The sequence below is a fragment of the Cylas formicarius genome, unplaced genomic scaffold, assembly GCF_029955315.1.
Source record: "Cylas formicarius isolate icCylForm1 unplaced genomic scaffold, icCylForm1.1 PGA_scaffold_10__41_contigs__length_53128322, whole genome shotgun sequence".
In the NCBI taxonomy this organism is placed as follows: Eukaryota; Metazoa; Arthropoda; class Insecta; order Coleoptera; family Brentidae; genus Cylas; species Cylas formicarius.
In genome coordinates this window covers 42,364,198-42,385,478 of record NW_026844214.1, presented here as the reverse complement: position 1 = coordinate 42,385,478, position 21,281 = coordinate 42,364,198, and the positions used below count along the sequence as shown (strand labels likewise).

At 36.0% G+C, this 21,281-nt stretch overlaps 2 protein-coding genes across 4 annotated transcripts; both read right to left on the bottom strand.

Annotated features, from left to right (window-relative positions):
- Positions 1 to 69: 69 nt before the first annotated feature.
- Positions 70 to 18,778, bottom strand: LOC132698415 (ran-binding protein 9). 2 transcript variants are annotated; one of them, XM_060664458.1, is made up of 10 exons: positions 18,580 to 18,778; positions 14,572 to 14,736; positions 14,315 to 14,505; positions 12,024 to 12,208; positions 10,230 to 10,342; positions 8,622 to 8,929; positions 5,028 to 5,259; positions 4,822 to 4,964; positions 2,596 to 2,707; positions 70 to 1,363 (listed from the first exon to the last, which is right to left on the bottom strand). In XM_060664458.1, the coding sequence occupies exons 1-10, from the start codon at positions 18,770 to 18,772 to the stop codon at positions 1,200 to 1,202; spliced, it is 1,806 nt and encodes a 601-aa protein (XP_060520441.1). In that variant the 5' UTR covers positions 18,773 to 18,778; the 3' UTR covers positions 70 to 1,199. The 2 variants fall into 2 exon arrangements, with proteins under 2 accessions (XP_060520441.1, XP_060520448.1); XM_060664465.1 differs by having other exon boundaries at positions 1,222 to 2,258.
- Positions 18,779 to 19,335: 557 nt separating this feature from the next.
- On the bottom strand, positions 19,336 to 21,249 carry LOC132700923 (SAP30-binding protein). Of its 2 annotated transcripts, XM_060668528.1 has the most exons (4): positions 21,186 to 21,238; positions 20,663 to 20,889; positions 20,367 to 20,610; positions 19,336 to 20,314 (listed from the first exon to the last, which is right to left on the bottom strand). In XM_060668528.1, the coding sequence occupies exons 1-4, from the start codon at positions 21,205 to 21,207 to the stop codon at positions 19,989 to 19,991; spliced, it is 819 nt and encodes a 272-aa protein (XP_060524511.1). In that variant the 5' UTR covers positions 21,208 to 21,238; the 3' UTR covers positions 19,336 to 19,988. The 2 variants fall into 2 exon arrangements, with proteins under 2 accessions (XP_060524511.1, XP_060524503.1); XM_060668520.1 differs by having other exon boundaries at positions 20,663 to 21,249.
- Positions 21,250 to 21,281: the final 32 nt, after the last annotated feature.

The window sequence follows — 21,281 nt, the reverse complement described above, 5'->3', positions numbered from 1 at the left end:
CTTCAATTTTTAAATTAATGATAGTGTTACGTGAATCTGCGATAACAATCCTGCTTCAATAAAACCAAATTTCCATTATTATTTTTTTTATTATCGATAAATTATAACATTTTATAATTTATGTACAATTTGCGTCTCTAAAAAAACGGTATATGTCTACATTAAAAATAAAAACACCTTACACAATAACTCTTTAATAATTTGTTAAAAAACGCCCAAAAACGAAAACGGAAATCAAAACGAAACCTGGACAAATAATAATATAACTCTCTGTTTTATAATTTTCTTGTCGTCCGCGCTTACGCGTTTTCTTATGTACAAACATAAAAAAATTATCTCCTATTTACACGTGTTTATTGAAGTCGCAATGAATTATTAAAAAAAAAAAACAATAAACAATCAAAATTAAAGCCGAACAAGAAATGACCCCCGTGTTTCTACTTAAGATTTTATCACATTATTGACAGCATTTTCCTTTTACACGAGACCAGCCAAGGTCGACGACTTACCCTCACACCCAAACGTCCCACCCCGAACTCTCCATATATTTGTTACTCCTCACCATCAAAGGTCTCCACTGGCGTCCAAGAAAATTTTAATAGAAATAACAAAACAAATCAAAAAAAAAATGTTTAGTTTGTAAATAGCGTGGATATGTATTTGTGCTAATTCTTTGCATTTTCGAACTATAAAACAATTAGTTAAGGGCAAAACATTTGTTTGATTCCGTCTACGAACACGAATTATAAACCGAATCGAAAATTATTCAATCCTTTCATTATTATTATTTTTCGATTAGCCATAAAAAGCAGAGTGGGCTTTTTTACATAATCTATTTTAAAAATTCGAAGTTCACGAAAACACACAGCTCGACGGACGACACACCTACCACAAAAGCGATACTTACCGAACCCACGAATTCTGCGAAACACCAGAAAAATTATTATAAAAAAAATTCTTTTTGGAGGTTCCCGGTATAATTTGGGTGTAAGCTGCGTCGATGGCATTCTCAACGTGCTATACCACTACATCACCAAGGACGCCCGCGACCGCGCCAACCGACCGGAATACCACCTGCTGGGACGCGACCGCTATCCTACCGGGCTGTGCCCGGTTTAACGGGGACTACGTATCGTGTAAAATGGCAGTCGAGAGCGAATTCATCGGAGGGGCGGATCGCGCCGCGGTGCACGCGGGGGTCACTGCTGCTGCTGTTGCGCCTGCGCCTGATGGTGTTCGAGTACGTCCGAAACGGACGCGAAGGCGCACGAACCCAAGCCCGACGTCGACATCAGGCGGACGAGTTCGTGGGCGTGGGCCATCGCGACCTCTAGCGGCGGCTTTCGTGGTTTATGGTTCGATTCTGCCGGCAGAGAACATAGATAGTACTAACGGTTTTGCGGCTACGGTAAACGAAGTGGCGCTTGATTTTTGGACGAAGACGACAATATTGCACTTTTTTTTAAATAATGACACGCATGTAGCGATTTATGGGAGAAGAATTTCGCAAGCGCGGAATCTAAAGTTTCGTATTGTTTTTACTACTCTTTGATAAAAATTTGCTTCTCGAATATCCGTTTTTCCAATATTTCTGTTGTTTACTAGCACTTACACCAACTTGTCGTGCATAGTGAAATGTCATTAACCAATGAAAGTCCTTCTGTTATAGCCGATATATTTACTATAGCACAAGTTCACATGACCAAACACAAAGTCTGGAAACAAAAGTGCGAAAAATTTGTTTTCCAAAAGCAACTGATATGAAGCAACTGGGCGACCTGTTTATTTATGCGCATTCTAACCGTTATCAGTAACCTCCGGGCAGCCCTTTCAACTTTTTCAGGATTATTTGCTCGCAAACAGTATTTATTCTAATGAAAACTAAGAAGTGTCGATTTTATCGTCACAGAGTAGAATTTTTTTAGGCTGAGAAAAAAATTCGTCCTCGAATCCAGAAATCAAGCGCATTAGATCCGGATAAAACAAAATGGAGCCTCTCCGTCCGAACGATCGATGTCCTATATATTTGAAAATAAAAAGCAGAACGAAAAAAAAAAACACAAAACGCGCTCAACGAAAACTCGAAATTCGAAGGCGGGATATTTGAATATATTATTGTTAACAGATGGTAGTTAGCAAATCGGTTGGGGACACGAAAGCGCACGTGCCGAGGCCCCACGTCGACATCAGGCGGGTTAGTTCGTACGCGTGGCCTGTCGCCATTTCCAGCGACGATTTCGGCAGTTTACTGTACAGTTCTGCGGCAAAAAAAAAGAACGATTTTGCACAATTTTCGTAGGAAACCAACCAAATGATTAGTTACGAAATTGCGAAATAAAATTAACCTAAAAAAAATCAGTTGTGATAAAATAATATGGTACATGTTGCTTCAGTGTTCCAATGAAAAATTATGGTAAACTAAAGACGGAAATTTTTCCAAATGTGGCGCTACAATAGATGGCAATTTAAATTTTCCCAATATTTTTACAGTTGCAGCGACACTGCACGTCCTGCTGGATGGAAACAAACTTCATATTATTTGGTTTAGAGAAACTTCTAAACAGGAATCAAGGTGCCTCCTACCGCCCCACTCACCTAAAATGGCCGAATTTAAGGACGCACACACGGCCTCCCGCTGCGACGGCTCCAATTGCCAACCGACGGGACTCGCCCAAGGATTCGAGTAGGCTAATAAACTAAATGCATCCTGAAACAAAAAACAGCACAATTTTTTATTAAAATTCGAGGGAAAAAATTATCCCAAATTAAAGTATTTCGTCTTTGTTTTTTTACCATTTGAAACTTGACTTTTAAATTAATACAGGAAACATTGCTGTAAGAAATATTGACTTTCTTGATTTTCACTCCTCCCCATACTAAAAAAAAAAACACTTCTTTTTTCTTTCTAAAGTTTTCTTAATAGTTAACTAATACGCTCAATCATTCAAATTAGTCGACTCTGCCATAAAATATACCAAAAGGAGAGTAAAAGTGACTAAAATAAAATGTCAAAAGCAATTTTTCAATTGTAAAATTATTATAACAAAGAACCTAAGAATTTCAAACCACTAAAATCAAAAATTGAGTACTTTGCTTATCTTATTACGACAATCTACGACACCAAATAACATATGGAAGCTTTCAATAGTTCAAACGAATTTAAAGATTGTGGAGCTCGTAAATGGGGAAGGGTATAACAATAATTGAGAACGTAAAATGGCGCAATGAAATGTCAAATCTTTTCGGTTTAAGGCTACTTTCCTTAGAAAGCATATTCAAATTTTTAAATTACTGGACGGCATCAAATAAAAACTCACATTACATTATCCCTAATCCTACTACTCCCACAGTTAATCAAAAACAAGAACTAAACATTTTAATTGATATAAAATTCAGCAACCAATAACTAGAAATGATTACCTATTGGATCGTGGAACTAAAGGTTAGGGTGCATTAAGCGAACAGTCGGACTGATCAGTGTAAGTGAACTGGTTACTTAAAAATTTGGTCATTTTCTTTTAGTGAGAAAAGTCAACTGCTAACAGAAGTCGACAAATAAGATATAATTTATTACTGTTTGCTTCAACCACATAGACCTAACAACCGTATTATAAAGCCAATGCTTAAGCAAAAGCAAAAGCAAAAAACTAAATAAGTAGAATATTTTGTAAAAAAAAAAAACAAAAAACGATTTATCCTATTTGTCGATAAGTACAGGGGTCAATGTCATTAGTCCGACTTTTAATATTTTTTCTATTCCCTATTCTAAAATATACAATTATGCACTAATCACTTATAAATGAGTGTGTCTGAAAAAGTTAACAAATGTGTTGCATACTATACTTTTTACATTTACATTTGTGCAAAACGAGTGACGCAAGTGCAAGTGACGTCAAAATTCCATCAGATTTTCTTAAATCTACCGAAAACGAAGGCATCTAACCCGAGAATAACTAAAATCTAGAGAGTTTGTTATTAAAAAACGACAAAAAAATATTTAACGCAATCTTGATATTTACGTAAAGAAAAAAAAACGGCCTGGCATACTCAAAGGTGTGTTTAATTCTCTTCTACAATCTACAAAGTACAATATATTTTTTTGCAGAATCAAATTTTTCTCTCACATTGACTAAGCCCTAGCGACCAGGCAACAAAACTGAAGAATATCTTTGGCACTCAGGAAAATTTAAAAAATAAGCGAATTTCGCAATCATGAGAATGTAGCTTTACTTTCGATGTTTTAAAGGATATTGGTACAAAACATCGTACTTATCTATTCATCATATTAGGAACCTAGTCAATTTTCATCAAAATTAGGCAAGTAACAATACAACATTTGATACTTGGCCCCTTTTTTTTCTGTATTGTACTTGGCATATTTATACATTTTAGAACAAAACACTACTTTCTGTTTAAATGTTTATAGCGGTGTAAATATGAATATTTTGCGCTCAAATTTTTTTATCGTTTTCGTTTCATAACATTGACCCGTGTATTTGACGAATAGGATAATTTTTTTGTGCGCCATCTAGCGAGAATCCAAGAGAAAACTTTGACCAAAACCTGACGCTCTTGTGACATAAAATGTGAATCCATTAGAAAAATGGGCGTTTCTATTTAAAAATTTAATGTTGCTGCCTCTACCCACAACCAGAGGGTTAGAGGAGGGGGTGGGGGTCATGTTTGCTGTTATATGAACAGTTTTTTTTTCATTCAAAATTTAAAATCATTCTTTTGGTTTTTGATCATTTGTGTTATTCTCGAGATACTTGGCCATTTGGATACTTTCTGGATATTATTAGTCCCGCATGACGGCCTTACCTCCAACATTTGTCGATTCGTCTCTTTCGTACTTTTGTCCGCGGGCAGTCTCTGGCTCATACTGTAGAGTTCCCTGCCAAACTCCAGTATTCGTTCCACCGCCGGTTTAACGCACGATGACTTGTGGCAAGCCATGTCAACGTCTGCAACAAACGGGTCAGCTTAGAGTCGCCGATAGTCGAAAAAAGAGCCCCGCCCCCTCGTACCCATCTCGTCATCGCAGGCACCGACACCCACGTCGTCGTATTCGTTGTCGTCGCGACGGTTACCGTTCCGATACCCGTTCAGCGACGACTCTTTACCGTTGGCGCATGCGCCATGGTGACCGTTTTGTACTTCCTCTGACGTGTCCATTTCGATGTCGCTGTCGTCGCCGCCGATAATGGCGGGCGCGCGGTTACCGTTTCGAGCCGCGTTCGTCATATTCATCTGTTCGACCTGTTCGAAAAACGGACAATTGCAAAACCCATTCGCCGATAAATCGAAATATAAGGAGCGTTTCGCAAATCAGGGCAAGAAATAAATAAGGTAATGCAGGAGGGCATTTCAAGTCAAATTCGTATAAGAAATAAGGATCAAAGCTCGGAGAGTATTAATATTATTTATTTATTCATTTATAATTGCATGTTCTTTTAATAGTTTCATTACTTTAATTTAGTCATTTTTCTATTATTTTGACATTTTTAAATTATTTTAATTTCGCGGTACGTTTTGAGGCCTATACGCAAATACAAAGTGCAAGTTCGCTCATGATTTTCGCTCTTCACTGTGGCGGTCGTTTCGATAGACTTTATTTTAGTGACTATAATTAACAATTATCTGTTAGTGGCAATTTAGATTGTTCCAAACGCCTCAGCCGGCCGGCTCCCCACATAATCCGGGACTATAAGTGCAATCAAACACACAGTAAGGTAAGGCCTCAATTCGACGTTTTCCTATAAATTATATAGTCCACTTTTCGCCTATTGTTGAGTTCGTCATTTAACACAGGCCATTCAATAGGCAGACGCAACTACCCAATTACAGAATGGCACAATAAAGATAGAGATACCATTTAACAAAATCGGAAAATTCAGCAATAAATTTCTTATCTCTACAATGAAAGGAAAGGTCAGATTTTAATTAAAATATAACTACGAGCTAAAGAATTTTATATACGTTTGTTTTAAATAAACTTAAATTAAACATATCGATATCTATTCCGTTTAGACAAAACACAATTATTATAAGTCCGAGCACATCTTATTATAGTAGAGTTAGAAAAGTAATTTGACCCTAAAGCGCTCAATACAAAACGTCAGCCTCGTTCGCACCTGACATGGATTAGCGTTAAGGCTCCAGTTATTTATACAAAAAGAAGCATCCACAAGGTTATTTACAACTTTGTCAAGAAAAGCAATATCAAAACAGTTTCTTCGAGTTTCAAGCGACTTCAAATTGCAAAATTTTAAGTTTTCTTCGTAAGAGCGAAAGTGCCGATCTCTGTGGTATCTAAAAGTTTAAGATGTTAAAAAGTTTTTTTTTTGGTATGCTTTCTGATGATATATTTACTATAAATAGGATTCCAAACTGTCTACTTGTACATACCTTATCAAGCTATTATACATGATTATTATTGACTGATGCTTGTTGAATCCTTTGGTAGTTCTCAAAATGAAGCCTAGATTTCTCACACATTTTTGACAATAGTTTCGATATGGGCCTTAAAGTTTAACTGTGAGTCAAGAACAATTCCCAAGTCTCTTACTCGCTTAATTCTTTTCACTATTATTATACAAAAGTAGAACGATTGCAAGATGCTCGCTAACTGCTAAAATTAAAGCAAACATTTCTTTTTTTTATTGTTTTAAACGCTGCACTATTCACCATTCACTAGATAAGTATTTTTTTCTAGTTCCAGGATGCCCGTTTATCGTTTATTTATATTTACTTTCTTTTTTCAGTTTTCTTTAAAAATTTAATGGTGCAAAATATTATTCATCCTGGTAAATTGCAATGTTGTTTTTTTTTCGGTTATTTTTAAAAAAGCGGTTAGAAAAAGATAAATTCCAGTAAGAACAGCTGTGCACGTCAAGTATAGTGACTTATGTCTTAGGCTAATATAATTCCTATGTCAATTTACGATATCCAGTAATGAACTAGATAAATATGTGCTGCTATGACCATCACTGCTCTGACTGGACTTTATGAGGTTTGCACTGTGCTATAATACTTTTAAAGGATGTATCGCTCTGTTCATTGGCGGAATACATTTTTTAATTTAAAATTTCAAATTCGCGCAAAACTTATATTTTGACAAATTAATGACACCACTTATATGAAAACGTCAGTCTATTGGCGATTTTACAATTCAATGAGACACCTGGCGAAAAAAATGTTAAACTACTTCGAACGTAAAATTTGAAAAACAAGCGTTGTTTTCGTATGAGCTTTATGTTCGAGTTGTATGATGCGCTGTTTTGAAAGTTTTTGTGATATTGTTCGCGATTTAATCTTTTTATGGATTCTAGGAGTTTTCAACATTAAAGGAAAATCGACTTCAAATCCAAACACGAAACAAGTTGCTTTGGTTAGTTTTGGATTCCACGTTGCAATTTAAATACGACAAAACGGGTTTACATCGTTTACATTTAAAAACATTTAAACATTATGAATACTTTCAATTGGGCATGTTTGTTAGTAACGCCAGCATCGAAGAATAAATTCGCGATGTGGAAGTCGTAACCAAAATCTTAGTTTTTTAGATAGATTGATTCTGAAACCGTGATAATGTACGAGCATTGGGTTAAAAGAATGAAATTGGCATCTGGTATTATGTGAATCTAGTGTCACCGATCTTTTAAAAATAGAGTTAGTTCTTTTTTTTCTCCATTATACATAATACATACAGAGTCTGATTATTTAGTATAGAGTACAGTGACGTAAGCGGCGCAGTGAACCGATTTCGACCCAGGCCTAATTACGTGGCTTCAAGCACAGCCATTTTCTCCCGTTCAGTGCCGACTCGAATTTCTAATTGTGAACTGCATAAAAGTGTTGATATTGTGATAGCGTTTTTAAAAGCTTGTTTTTATTTTATAAAAATACATGACGACTTCGCAATTTTTAAAAGAAATATTATGTTAAATTTTATTTGTCTTATTCTAGTCACTGAAGATACATTTTTATCTGAAGCATTCATTTACCTAAGATGTCCCCTAAAAAAATAGGCAAGAAAGAATTAATAAATCATAGTAAAAGACGACAAATAGTTAACAATGTCTAGCAAATTAACGAAAAAGGAAGCTGAGGAAGGAATAACTATTTCACTCAAAGAGAACAGGTAATTATAATTATACCGCTGCAACAAATTTTTAGGCAATCGAACTGGTTTTTTATATGGCTAGAACTCTGACTGAATTAAATATCAGTTTCAAAATAAAACTACATCCGATTTTTTTTGTCCTGTAACGACTTGGTGAAAAAATATCTTTTATTTGCATTATTTATTATTGTATTACTTACTAAACAAATGAATAAAAACTTAAACAAAAAAAATAATTACTACTGCCTATAATAATAAATTTATTAATTTGGGACTTGTGTTTTATATTTGTATTTAACTCCTTTAATAATATACCTTTTTTAATAGCAAGAATTTATTTATATACATGTAAAATTAAAAAATATTAATAATTAGTTTATCTTATTAACGTCTTAATGTATTCTCTTACGCCTCACGTCGGAAGAGCCACTTACCAATGCTTGAGACACACTTTTCTTTCGGTATAAGTTCGATAAAAGTAGATTCTCTCACTTACGGTCGGTTTGCTGGTCGTCTTGTGACAGAACGCCTTCGTGGACTGAATGACCGATGTCTGGACGGGACTGGCTGCGCGGGGCGAGGCGGCGCTCAGGGGCGGCGTCAGGACGCCACCGCCGCCGCCCCCTGCCAAACCGCATTTCCGGTAGCAGACGTCGATGTCGGACCCGTTGACCATTTCGACGAATTGCCGACACTTGAGCATAAACAAGAGGTTCTGGTTGTTCTCGAGGAGGCCCGGATAGAGTCGGCTGGTTCGTTCGATGGCCTCGCCCATACGGCCGGAGAGGATCAGCTTTAGAATTTCTGCGACGATTCAATTCATTTTCAATCTCGCTTATTTTGTGAGAAACAACCACAACTATTTATGATGTTACAGAAAAAAAAATTATGAAAAAAATTATCCCCTACCCTTGGCACGAAGGTCTGAAAGAGGCTTGGCCGGGAAACCCAGATGACAATAGGGAGCAAATCGAATAGATGGGATATTCTGCACGATAAGGGTACAGAGCTTTATCGACAAAACAATGATTTGATTGATTTGGATCAAGACCATAGAACACAAACAGGGTCAGAGGGGTCACTCTAACCCCACCCGAAACTGTGTACCTCGCTGACAAGAAAATGTTGAATAATTTTTGAAATTTGCTTCAATATCAAAATATGTTCTAAAAAATATCTTTGTATTTATCTTAAAATTGTGACCATGTGATGAAATGTAGTATTTTTTTCGATTTTAGCAAATAGAAGTAAAAACTTTTTTGTCCACTGAATTATTATTGTCTTGTGCTGCGTTTTCACGTAAAAAGTTGCTATAACAGGAATAACATAGAAATAGAGAAATTATTTTCATAAAAAATATTTCAAAAAAATAATTTTATGATAGAGGTTAGTAAACACAATAATACAACTGCATATTTAAAAGCTAACATTAAATATTATACATTATATTAAACGTTATTTTTTAACTTTACATTGACCACACGCATTGTAAAAATTTTGCATGTTTATTTTTGCAGCAACTCGGAAGTCATGCAGGAAATAAAGTCATTCCTATTTTTGCAAGTAAAACATTTGCCGCAATGTGTTTTTTCTCCTTAATGGAATAATAATTTAGAAAGTGAACACCCCTGTGCCCTGTTTAATGTGTTTGTTTTGCATATGTAATATGTTATAATAAAATTGATTAAAAATAAATATAAAATATGTATAAAAATATAAAGTGGGTTCATGCAAAGTAACTTCCAAAACTGATGTTAACATCCAACAATAATCAAACAGCAATGTTGTTAGATTTCGCGATCATATTTACAACTCTGGTAACACTGATACGCTTCTAAAATGTATAATGCTCAAAAAACTTCAAAATTCCATTTAAAACAGATAAATTTGACAACACAGCTGTTAGCATTTTTGAATTCTGCATATTTAAAGAATTTTATTGTTCCAGCTTTGCCAGTTTTGGAGATATTTAAGCGTTCCGCTACTTTTTACTAACCCATATAATAAAACCTGTGACCTACGCAAAATATTTGTATATTTTTCGTCGCCTTGTTTATTTTTACTCAGAAATAATTTTTGAATTATTTTTTCCGCATATACTTACTTTGACGATTTTTAATTGAAAGCATGTCTTCGTTAAATGGCTGGTCAGTGATATGGGCAAACGCCTCGGCAGTGTTGCAATACCCGTGATGAACCAAATACGTCGAGACCATTCTGGAAAAAAAACAACCGGGCTCTCCATCTTGTTCCTCTCAAATTAAGATAAAACTAAGGCAAGGTAGATAATCATTGAATTTCAACAGTATTTTGATTTTCTTTTTAAGTAGCGATTGACTCATAAATTTGTTATTGCATGAAAAATATTTTTTCTATAGTTTCATCTATTATTTGTAAAATTTTTAATTTCTTCAAAGTTTGCTAACCAATAAGCTGTTGCCTAAAAACATATTTAGCATAGCGTTCTTGTAATCTTTATTTAGGACAATTGCTTTGCAATTAAATAAAAAATAACCGAAACATCCATTATGTACTGTGCATTCACTGTGTCTTGATTACATTTTAATTGACTGTAACTTTTTTGTTTTTATAGATATCAAGTTAAACAAAAAAAACACTACCAATTTTCTGACATATAAACATAGGTCATATATTTTTTAATGAATCACTCTGTTTATTATATATGTGTTTAATAGAATATCTTATTCCGATTACAATGATGTAACACACTTTATACTATAGTACAGTCGTTATTGATAAATCGGTAAAAATAGTAAATTTTTATACAATTTCAAAGAGTGCCCTGACTGTTTGACACATTAGCTCATCGTATAGTTAGTATATTACACTTTATCCAGAGCGCCGAGCTCCTTCAAAACAGATATTTCCAAGGCTGCCAATGAAATTTGCTAAAAAAGGTAACGGTAATGCTAAAAAGGTATGCCGGTATCCTAATGTTTTAAATGAAGAAAAGGCAAACATATTAGGATTCTATGAAGCACATCCAGTTTTCTCTATTACTAGAGTATATGTAGAGACAAGTATTTCTCGGGGATCAATCCATCCACTCTGTTTTGAAAGAATATAAATATATTGCATTTAAATTTTGTAAAACCCAAAAACTAACTGCCCAACAATATCAGAGGATGCAATTTTGTTTGAATTTTTTAAATAGACATAATGACAATAATATTTTTTGAAAACCATTTTATGGACTCATGAAAGTTCGTTCACTACAAGAAAGGGTTGTAATAGATAAAATACGCGATATTGGTCTTTAAATAATCCTACACAAATACAAGAAATAAAAACCCAGGGGTACCAATCAATTAATGTGGTCTCATAGATCTGCATATTTTAGGTTCGATATTTATAGATCAAAAGTTAACTGGAGATCATTATTTTCAACTCTTAGAGCACCAAATAGAACAATACAGATTTACCCCTAAATATATCAGCGCTGATTATATGGCCGCAAGACGGTGTCCTTCCCCACAATGTTGTGCAAGTTAAAAAACATGGAATATCCCAATGGTTGGATAGGGAATGGTGGAACTATGGATTGGCCAGCCAACAGTCCCGTCGAAAGTTGTAGAGTGTATGAGAAATGTGTGCAGGAAAATGGTGGTATTTAAATGTATGTAAATAATTATTGTTGTTGCACACAGTCATGGCATTTATAAACTTATAAAAACTTTCTATTTTTGCCAATTTGTCAAAAACGAGTGGATTAAAATAAAAAAATATAAAAAAATAAAATTGATAGTGTTTTGCTACTTTGCTACTAACTCTACATTTTGTTTTTGTGTTTACCTTGATATCTCTAAAAACAAAAAAAAATACAGCCAATTAAAATGTTATCGAGATAAATTGAACGCTGAATTACAAACGCTCTAACTTGTTCAGGATGGCCTGCCACTCGCCCTGAGTGCCCGGCACTGGGAAATCGCAAATTTCCGCTTTGGTGCGGGCACGCAGCTCCCTCATCATGTCCTCAATGTCGAACACGAAGGGATCCTGGCCGAAATTAGCGTCCACAACTTCGCCGGGAGTCTGTAGGCCTACCGTCGGATATAAATCGGGCTGAAAGAAAATCGTCGGATGTTATTTCCATTCCAATGACCTCAACACTTTTTGCACTTTGCCATTGGCATTGGTACATAGATAAGAAGAACATTTTTTGAGCCCTAATTACAAATTAAGCCGGAATTTGAAAATTGCATCGAATAATGTTCTTTTGTTACACACAGCCATTGCATGCATTGCATTATTAATTAATATTATCATTTCTTAATTAATTAATACATTATTTTCTACAATTTTGTTTTTTAATAAATTTTACAATTAATCATTTCTTTTAAAATTGAATTATAATAATCGAATAATGTTCTTTTATTACACACAGCCATTGCATGCATTGCATTATTAATTAATATTATCATTTCTTAATTAATTAATATATTATTTTCTACAATTTTGTTTTTTAATAAATTTTACAATTAATCATTTCTTTTAAAATTGAATTAAATTATTATATTAAATAATTACTTAAAAATTTATTACTCTTCATTAATTTTGATAATTAAATTTATTATATATTAATGAAGTATATAATTAAAGTTAAATTAAATTAACGTTAAATACAATACAATTTGAAAGGTAATATGTGTTAATCCGAACGTTATATCCAGTGGCGTGGTCAGATATTTAAAAAAAGATTGAGAGTTTTCGCAGTGAAAAATATTTTGTAATTTGTCATTTTGTAATATTTACACCAATTGTGATTGCCAGGGAAAATAAAGTTTTTGGAAAAAGAAAATTAAATTTATAAAAATTCAAAAAGAATTGCTAATGGATCACACTTTTCAAGTTTCATTTATATACAATGCAAATCGGAAGACATACTTAATGAAATTTTAAAGTTCACTGATATCGGCAGGTTTTGCAGTTTTTTTCCTAGAAAGAGAAGAATTTTCTTAAATATGAAGAGGTGGAGATTGGATTGATAATTAAATAGGTTCAGATTTTATTTTAAACAGCGAAAAACAACGAACAACAAAACGTTGCCCACCTCTTCATCGTGTTAAAACGTTTCGAGGGTATTTGGGTTATTTCTGGCCATCAGGCAATTAAAGTCTACTTTTAAAAAAATGGACACGCGGCTGGCTATAAACCTAATTTAAATGTGCAACATTACTTGATTGGCAAAGTCCGATTTGTTTATAAACAAGCCTCCACGGCGCACCTTTTAATATTCGTGCGCGACATTGAACGGAATGTTATAAAAATTAATATCCCACTTCGCATGACCATTGTTTATATTTTAACGCGGTCATTTGCATAAATCGTAGACGATTCGGGACCTACATACTTATCTGAAAAGATAACAGCCATATTCTAGATTTTTTATCTAGGTGCGAATATCAAAGATGTGTAACAATTCGCTTGGCCCGGTATTTATTTATAGACTCGAAAAATATTCTCAAAAGTGGAGCGCCATTTTTCATCGCGTCCCACGTGTCACCGTTTTTTAACCTTGAGACAACCTTGGCGGCAATTCCGGAGATGCGGACGCCACTGCAGACTGTAATGTCTTCCGTAGTGTAAAGAAGGGGGTAGATTTATAAACAACTACCCTCGTTTGCCTGGTATACATAGTAACAATGTGAACACAGGTGGCTGGCTGCATCTGTCGTCAGTTTATACAGTTCCTCAAGTGTGTTTAAAATATTTTAAAAATGTAAATCTAAAATTAATTTAATCTGACGTTGAGGATTAAGGCCCCCTAAAAACCTTCACAACATCCAAAAGTATAAATAAATATTTCATTTATACTCGATCCGATCACAAGGACATGAAGTCATCACGGACGCAGACAAAGACGACCGGTTAATGTTTATTTATACATGTATATGGACTTCTGAGAGTTTTGGGCTAAAAATCTACTGTTTTGTGAAGTGACACTGAAATTCCTATTTTGACCAACTTTGAGGATGCGTAAACCCCAACGCTCTGTATAGTTGTTGATCAATTTTCGGCTGATGCATTATATTACAAATAGAGATGTCAAAAAGAAGTTTATCTGCATTGAAGCTACAGGAAACAATTTCCAATGCAACATGGAACAAAAAAAAATCTTCAAAGGTAAAAATATAGACACTCCGTAGATCCGCACTTGTAAACACTTACAGGTAGATCGCTGAAGGCGGTGCCGAGATGATGGCCGTTCTTCGTGTAGAAGCAAGTGTTATCGATGAGGTTTACACCGCAACCTATGACGTCACCGGTGGTGAATGTCGGACCATAGGGTTTGCCGGTACCCGACGAGCAGAACGAGTGACCGTCGTCACCGTGGTACCCGTACGAGTCCTTGTCCCAGCCTGAAGTAAAAGTGACGTTCGATCGCTTCGCCGCTTGAACGTGATGGTGGGCGGGGGCTCACTTACCCGGCAAGCGGTTTAGATTGACCCCGCGCTTGGACAAACCTATGCCCATATAACCGTCGCGACCCTTGCTGACGATTTTCACTTCGAAATAATACAGGCCGCAGGCGGCCGGTATGGGATGGGGCGCCTGGATACTGGCCGCGTCCCGATGCGAGTTGCCGTGCCCTGAAAACGAACGCAAACGGCGATGACGACGCTACGAAAATTTACTTTATTTTCTTCTTCTTCTTCCTTTCAAATCATTGACACATCCATATAGCTAGTAGATAATATAGTGGCCCTACTACGGTAAAAAATGACGCGCCGATATTGCCGCAGAGATGGAAATGATCTTCCAAGCATGCCTTCACCCATTAACCTGCACCTGCACCCACACACTTAACTGTCGAATTGACGAACTGTCAGCGACCATGTTGACTGTTGGACGCCGTTACGTCTAGCTGAAAACGAGATGTCAAATGGCGGCGCATGCGCATATTAAATTAATTATAGTCATCGCTTCAAAAATTTCCGTTTAGGCAAGGCCTCTATATATCTAGTAGCTATATTGATTAATCGTTAAAAACCACTGTAATTTTCAAATAGAGAACAAGATGAAACAGTTGATCCGTTTCCACTCCAAATTATAAATTTTACATAACTTTAGTTTAGGTAAACTAATTTTTCAATATATTTTTTTACTGCCTTAGTAAGTATAATTTAACTTTAAAATAGGCAAAGGTTTTACATGTTTCGTTCGACATATCCTGATCTGAATCTCCAAGAATTTCTATCTTTCCAATCATTATCTGTAACGCCTCTTTCTTTCATGCATTTTGCACATCCCGTTCCCATGAGTGTCCGACTCTTTCTCTTTTCCTTCGGTCTGTAGGATAATAAGTGTCTCCATTGCAATTGTCTCCGAATATCCTAATTATTTCTGTATCTGTATTGATATCTTCCTCTCTGATGCTGATATTTTCTTGAGATTAATGTTTAGACCCCATTTTTGTACTCCTCTGAACATTTATGAAATCTCGTCTGCGTCATTGGCAATAATCACCTGTTTATCAACAAAATGTAAGTGAAAGAGGTAATAGCCATGCCATATCACATTCTATAGATTCTTACAGCTTCCTTGGCATAGAATTTAACTTTAATTTCCATATCTACATATCAAATCCCACAAATTGATCCTTTCCGGTATTCCCTTGAAGTAACATTTCCTCAAGAACTTTTTTGTCTCTCATAAAAAGTACTCCTATATAAGAAAATGGAGTGCCCACCGGAAAAGACGATGAAGTCGATATGTGCACCGATTTGCTAGCGAGTTTGATGGTTGAAGATAAACCACGCTCGCGTTCATTTGCCCTGCTCTATACCGGTGAATCCTGGCTAATTATCTAATAATTTTTCTTTTAGTACGTACCAAGGCCAAGCTCTCCCAAAAATCTTCAGTAGCTGCCCAAAATTATATACATACTCTTACTGCAATAAACACAAGAATTTCCTTATAAATCACCATTGACTTTTGTCAATATAAATAAAATAATGAACAGATATTTAAACCTCGCAGTGTCTTCTGACCTGATAAACCATAGAAGAAATGTATTTCATTATTTCCCAATCCTTATCTTTACCGTAAATAACTTTTGCCAAGTACAAATTTAACTGTTTGAAATCAAAATATACAAGTCGCTGGACCCTAAAAGCCTCTCCCGCTCAGCCGATCTTTGATTTTGATCCCTACACCACTGGGTTATTTATTGGGCTCGGGTTAAAGGCACCGACGGCGATGAACCGCCACGAGGGGCGGGGAGACGACGAGATACGATCCTCATGCGGATCACAGACGGTCGAAGAACCTACGCTTTTGCGACACACGACGGGGATCGAACAGTGGCGGCGGGTCGTCCACCCTTCAGGTTTTTTTTTTCGTCTGCTCAAGCAGCCTCCTCGCCATGTTCTCTCCCCTTGGATACCGAGTTAATGGAATCATAGAGTTGTAATAGAAGTTACTAACTGAACTAGCGAGTGCCTCTAGTCCTTATCGGGGACCCTTTAGGTGTCAATTTTGACACGAAACCGCCATAACGTTTTTAGGTTAAGTTTAAAGCGTTAAAAATAAATGTAATACACAAAAATAACTTTAAACTCGCTGTTTTTAAGTTGAGGGTTTTAAATCTAAAAAGAAGATAGGGAATATGTTCAAAATAACTGTCGCTAACTTTCAAATATCCGTGCGGCAATTTATAATCCCCTGTTTATTTATTATCACGACCCACGCACATATGTAGGTTACAACTCTAAAAATAACGCCAAAGTACCAAAAGGCTCGAGCTGCAGTTTCAAATTATGTTCTTGGATCCACGTGTTCTAATACTTCTCACGCCAAATTAACAAAACTATATTATCCTGCACAAGCAATGCACGAAATTTCTTTCGAATGCTGGCATCAGCAAGCTACCGAGCTAACCGCGAAAATAAATCGCGGATGTAGCTATCCTAATTAGTTCACTTACTGTCGACCACACTTGGCTTTCAACTCATTGACGTTTCTTCTTTCAAATTTGTTACTCAACGTGAATCATCCTGTATACACCGGCGCAACAGTAAAAACTACCCAATCTTCCACGTCCCAGTGGGTATAGAGAAACAATTATATCCACGAGCAAGGTGAAAGTGGAATCGCATCGCGATAATTAACGTTGCGTTATCGAATTGTTATTAACCATAAAGCTGGCGACGGGTTTTATTAATTAATCGCGAAATGCGACAAAGCGAAAGGCAAAGAAGACATGTATTGGGGATGCGTACTCGAAACGAAAAGCAGGGGGATGGCTCTTTGAATGTCAGGCGATCGGCCACAAAAGTTTTGTTTAAAAACGGAGGCATAACTTGTTCGACCCACACGTGACCGGAACCCTCCACGGGTCCATAAAATATTTACCCTAAAATAACTCGCTCCGGAGTTTTGGTGCCCCGAGAAAACGGCACAGCATGCACCTTTTTTTCGAGACGCTTCTACTGTTTCACCTCTCTGATTTTTAACCTCAAAAGTAATGGAATGGCAAATTATCAACAATTCGATTCAATCTACAACAAATAACAGGGCGTGCATCCTAGATGCGACAAGATAATTTCATTTATTGTAAAATGTATTAAAAAAAGATTTTTTATAACATTTTAAAAATTGTTTCAAGAACGCAATGACATAAAATCAACTCGGGTATTCTGCAAAGTCGGCAAAACACTTATCTTCGTTATCGAAAAGGAAGTAAACAAAATAGAGCACCTCTCGCTACGTCACAGAAGTAACCAACTGATTAGCGGAATTTCAATTTTCTTTTCTTCGAAGGACCCAAATCAATAGGCTTAACAATCCTATGGGTAAAATTAAAATTAGAATATACCATTTACCCCTTTCGGACATTGAAATAAATGTGAAAACGAACGACCATGTTGATGTCGTCCAGCTGATTCTGACAAAGTAAATCCAGATCAAGTGATTGTCCCTAACGAGAACTAAAATAATTCCGTCCTCCTAATAAAAACCCCATAAAAATTAAGCACGACGCATGAAAACCGAACGCGTTTGTTCCGTGGTGGACTTTTACGTCGCGGAAAACAAGAATACGCACGACGAAATCGAGCTCATTATCATAACAGTACATATCCGCGCACGTACCTTATTTTATCGAAGATTACTATTTTTCCAAAACGACGGCAGAGCCAGAAGTCAAATCGGGATTATGCGACCTATCGCTTGTGCGCAGAGAATTCAACGAGGCTCGTCGTATTTTTCACACTCACCCGATATCTGCCATACGACCCAACTCACCCCGTGTCATGATCAGCTGATTTCTTTGTTTGATATTGAGAACGGGCTTTTTGCCAGCAAGACACTCGATGACACCCCACAAAAACGGTACCGTCGCGAACCCCGTGCTCGAAATGACCGATCCAGAAACGCAACAAAGATAATGCGCGACGGAATTCGTCCAAACGGACCTTGAAAGCATTTCTTACCTTTATAGTGGACACGTAAATTGCCCTGCGAGAGTCCAATGTAGCCGTATTTTTCTTTGGGACTCCAAGCCCGCGGCAACGGAGTCTTGCTCTCGTTGACTGCCGGATAAAGTCTTTTTAAACGGTCCATCGTGCCATTTTGCGTTTCCTTTTGCTGATCCATCGCACTCCGACCACTGCTCACCGCCGCCATTGCTAAACTCACTCGAATCGGCGATCAGCTTGTCCGACGTTGCCGGATCGCGGCGAATTTTTATTATCGGGAAATATTGATCGGTCAAATCCGAACGATATTTTCTGTCCGTTCTTGTTTTTACATGAAACGGCTTCGAAAAAATGCAAATTATCCAAAGGAGCAGTTGAAATTATCTAATTTTCTTGGACGCACCACCGTGCCCGTTTTTGAACGAGCTGGCAACAGCGTTGTCGGATGATAATTTGGTTCCCCAGAAATGAAATCTACAGATGAGATTTGTCGTTTGCGCCCTCATTTGAAAGATGTCGAATCGCGTTTCGTTTTCAATGGCGCGATATAAACTTAATGATTGTTTTCTGACTTTTTTGGTAACTAATTTGACTAAGAAACGTAGCATAAAAATCGTCTAAAAAGTAACCAAAACTGACCTCTTATTTACGTCAAATTCAAACTCAAGAGTGACCGTTTGATTGGAATTCCAGAATTTTTTTAATAGCACAAAATTTAAATTGTTGCAGCAATGAATAATTTACAAATTAAGAATAAAAAAACAATTATCGACATATTTTATTATTAGAATCAATCCAAATAGTAATAAATAAAACCCATATTTACAAAAACAGCTACTATTAGATAAAATAAATTACAATGAATGACCAACAGACATTCCACTGCATTGTTTTTTTTTTATTTCCAGCCTTACTGTGAAGTTAAGTTTTAATTTCTACCTCATATTTTAAGGCAAAGTATGTAGTTATCCCCTACTTTTTTGAACAGATTTAAACATGTTTATTAGATTATTATATATTATATAATATGGTAAAGAGTGCATAAAACCCCTTTTTTTTATATTTGATGACCTCCAAATAACAAATCTTAATTGATTATTCATACCAAGTAAAAAATACAATATTTCTTTATAAAAATAGACATGTTTTATATTATAAAAAAGGTAATTTGATGTCCAATTGAAATATTTACTAAAAATTAGAGGTTTCCATAAGAAGTAAACATAAAAAACTAACCTACTACCAATTGAAAATTATTGCATAGAAAATTTGTGGTCATTCGTGGCATTTTAACAAGAATTTCAAGTAGTTTTTGGATATCTTAACACTGCATTAAAAAATCAAATCTACATGTTTAAAGTGGTAGAAAAAAGTAGGTAGGTACAGTCCAAAAACAATGACAATTTTCACCATGCTAAGATGGTTCAAATTCTGGGCTTTTTCGGTAGAGACCCAAATGCCGAGATAACAGTACTTTTTGTGCCTGTCGCAGCAGTAGTCAAAGTTGGTGGAGCCACCAATGTTGGAGGCTTAATTGTACTTGCTCCCAAAGCTGGCATGTCCCATTTGCTTTTCCGCTTATTCTTGGCATCCTCTTCATGTTTCTTTGTGCCAGATATAAACTCCACCTTGCCTTTCCTTTCCTTTTCTCTCCTATCCATCTCAGCCTTTTGAACTTTTGCCAGATCCTCATAGAATGACTCTTTGCTCCACTTTAGCGGATCATATATAGAAGGGGGATAATTTGTTCCTAGAAAGAACTATGTATGATAGATTCAAATATTACCAAAATAAATACCAACCAAGCTCATTTAAGTCGCAATATTGAATAAGCTTCTCATATATGCTGGGGTTTCTAAAATCCTTACGCTTTTGTATGACTGCATTCATGTCCATCTGCTGCGATTGCATTTTCTCATACAGCTTGGTGATTTTATCTTGTAATTCTGCTGAACATTGCCCTGCAGGTTCTGGTGGGATTGTAACCCCCTCTTCGATCAATAGCTCTTCATCGGAGTGTTTATCATTGTCATTTACAAATATCACCTTGAACAAACAAATTTGGATATGGATTTCGGCACAACCCATTGGCCCTCACCTGTTGAGGAATATCATCATCAGCTTCTCCCTCATCTGAAGCTATGGTATCATCATGATAAGAAACCAAAGTGGCTATTTTTGTAGTTACAGTTATGGAAGTCACAGTTATGGAGGGGCTAATTGGACGCGATGATGTACCTGATTTATTGTCTGAATTGTCACCTGATGATGATTTCGCATTATCTCCATTACTTTCGTCGTGTTCCTCCTCCTCACCTTCCGAATCTGTGTAAGTAGCAGTTAGAGACGCCAAAGCTGATGTAGACATTCTCGTACACCTCCAATTAGCTTTAGCGAGCTAAACTAATTTCAAAAGAAATCCGAATCTTCCTATATTATCAGTTCAAATCATAGATAAGATGTTTTGGTAATACGAATATGGAAAAATTGTGCCATTAATACAGAACATAACCTCAATTCCTTTTCTAGTTTCTATAGTAAAACTTATTATGCAAATGTGTATAAAATTACATTTATCAAATGTGTTCTAAATACCATCTGCTGAGTGAAAGAGAAAATACCTCTTTCACTAAGTATTGACATCGAAGGATTGAAGCACGTATCAAAGTTAACTCAACTATTACTTGACAATCACTGGATGAATGAATATAAAATAC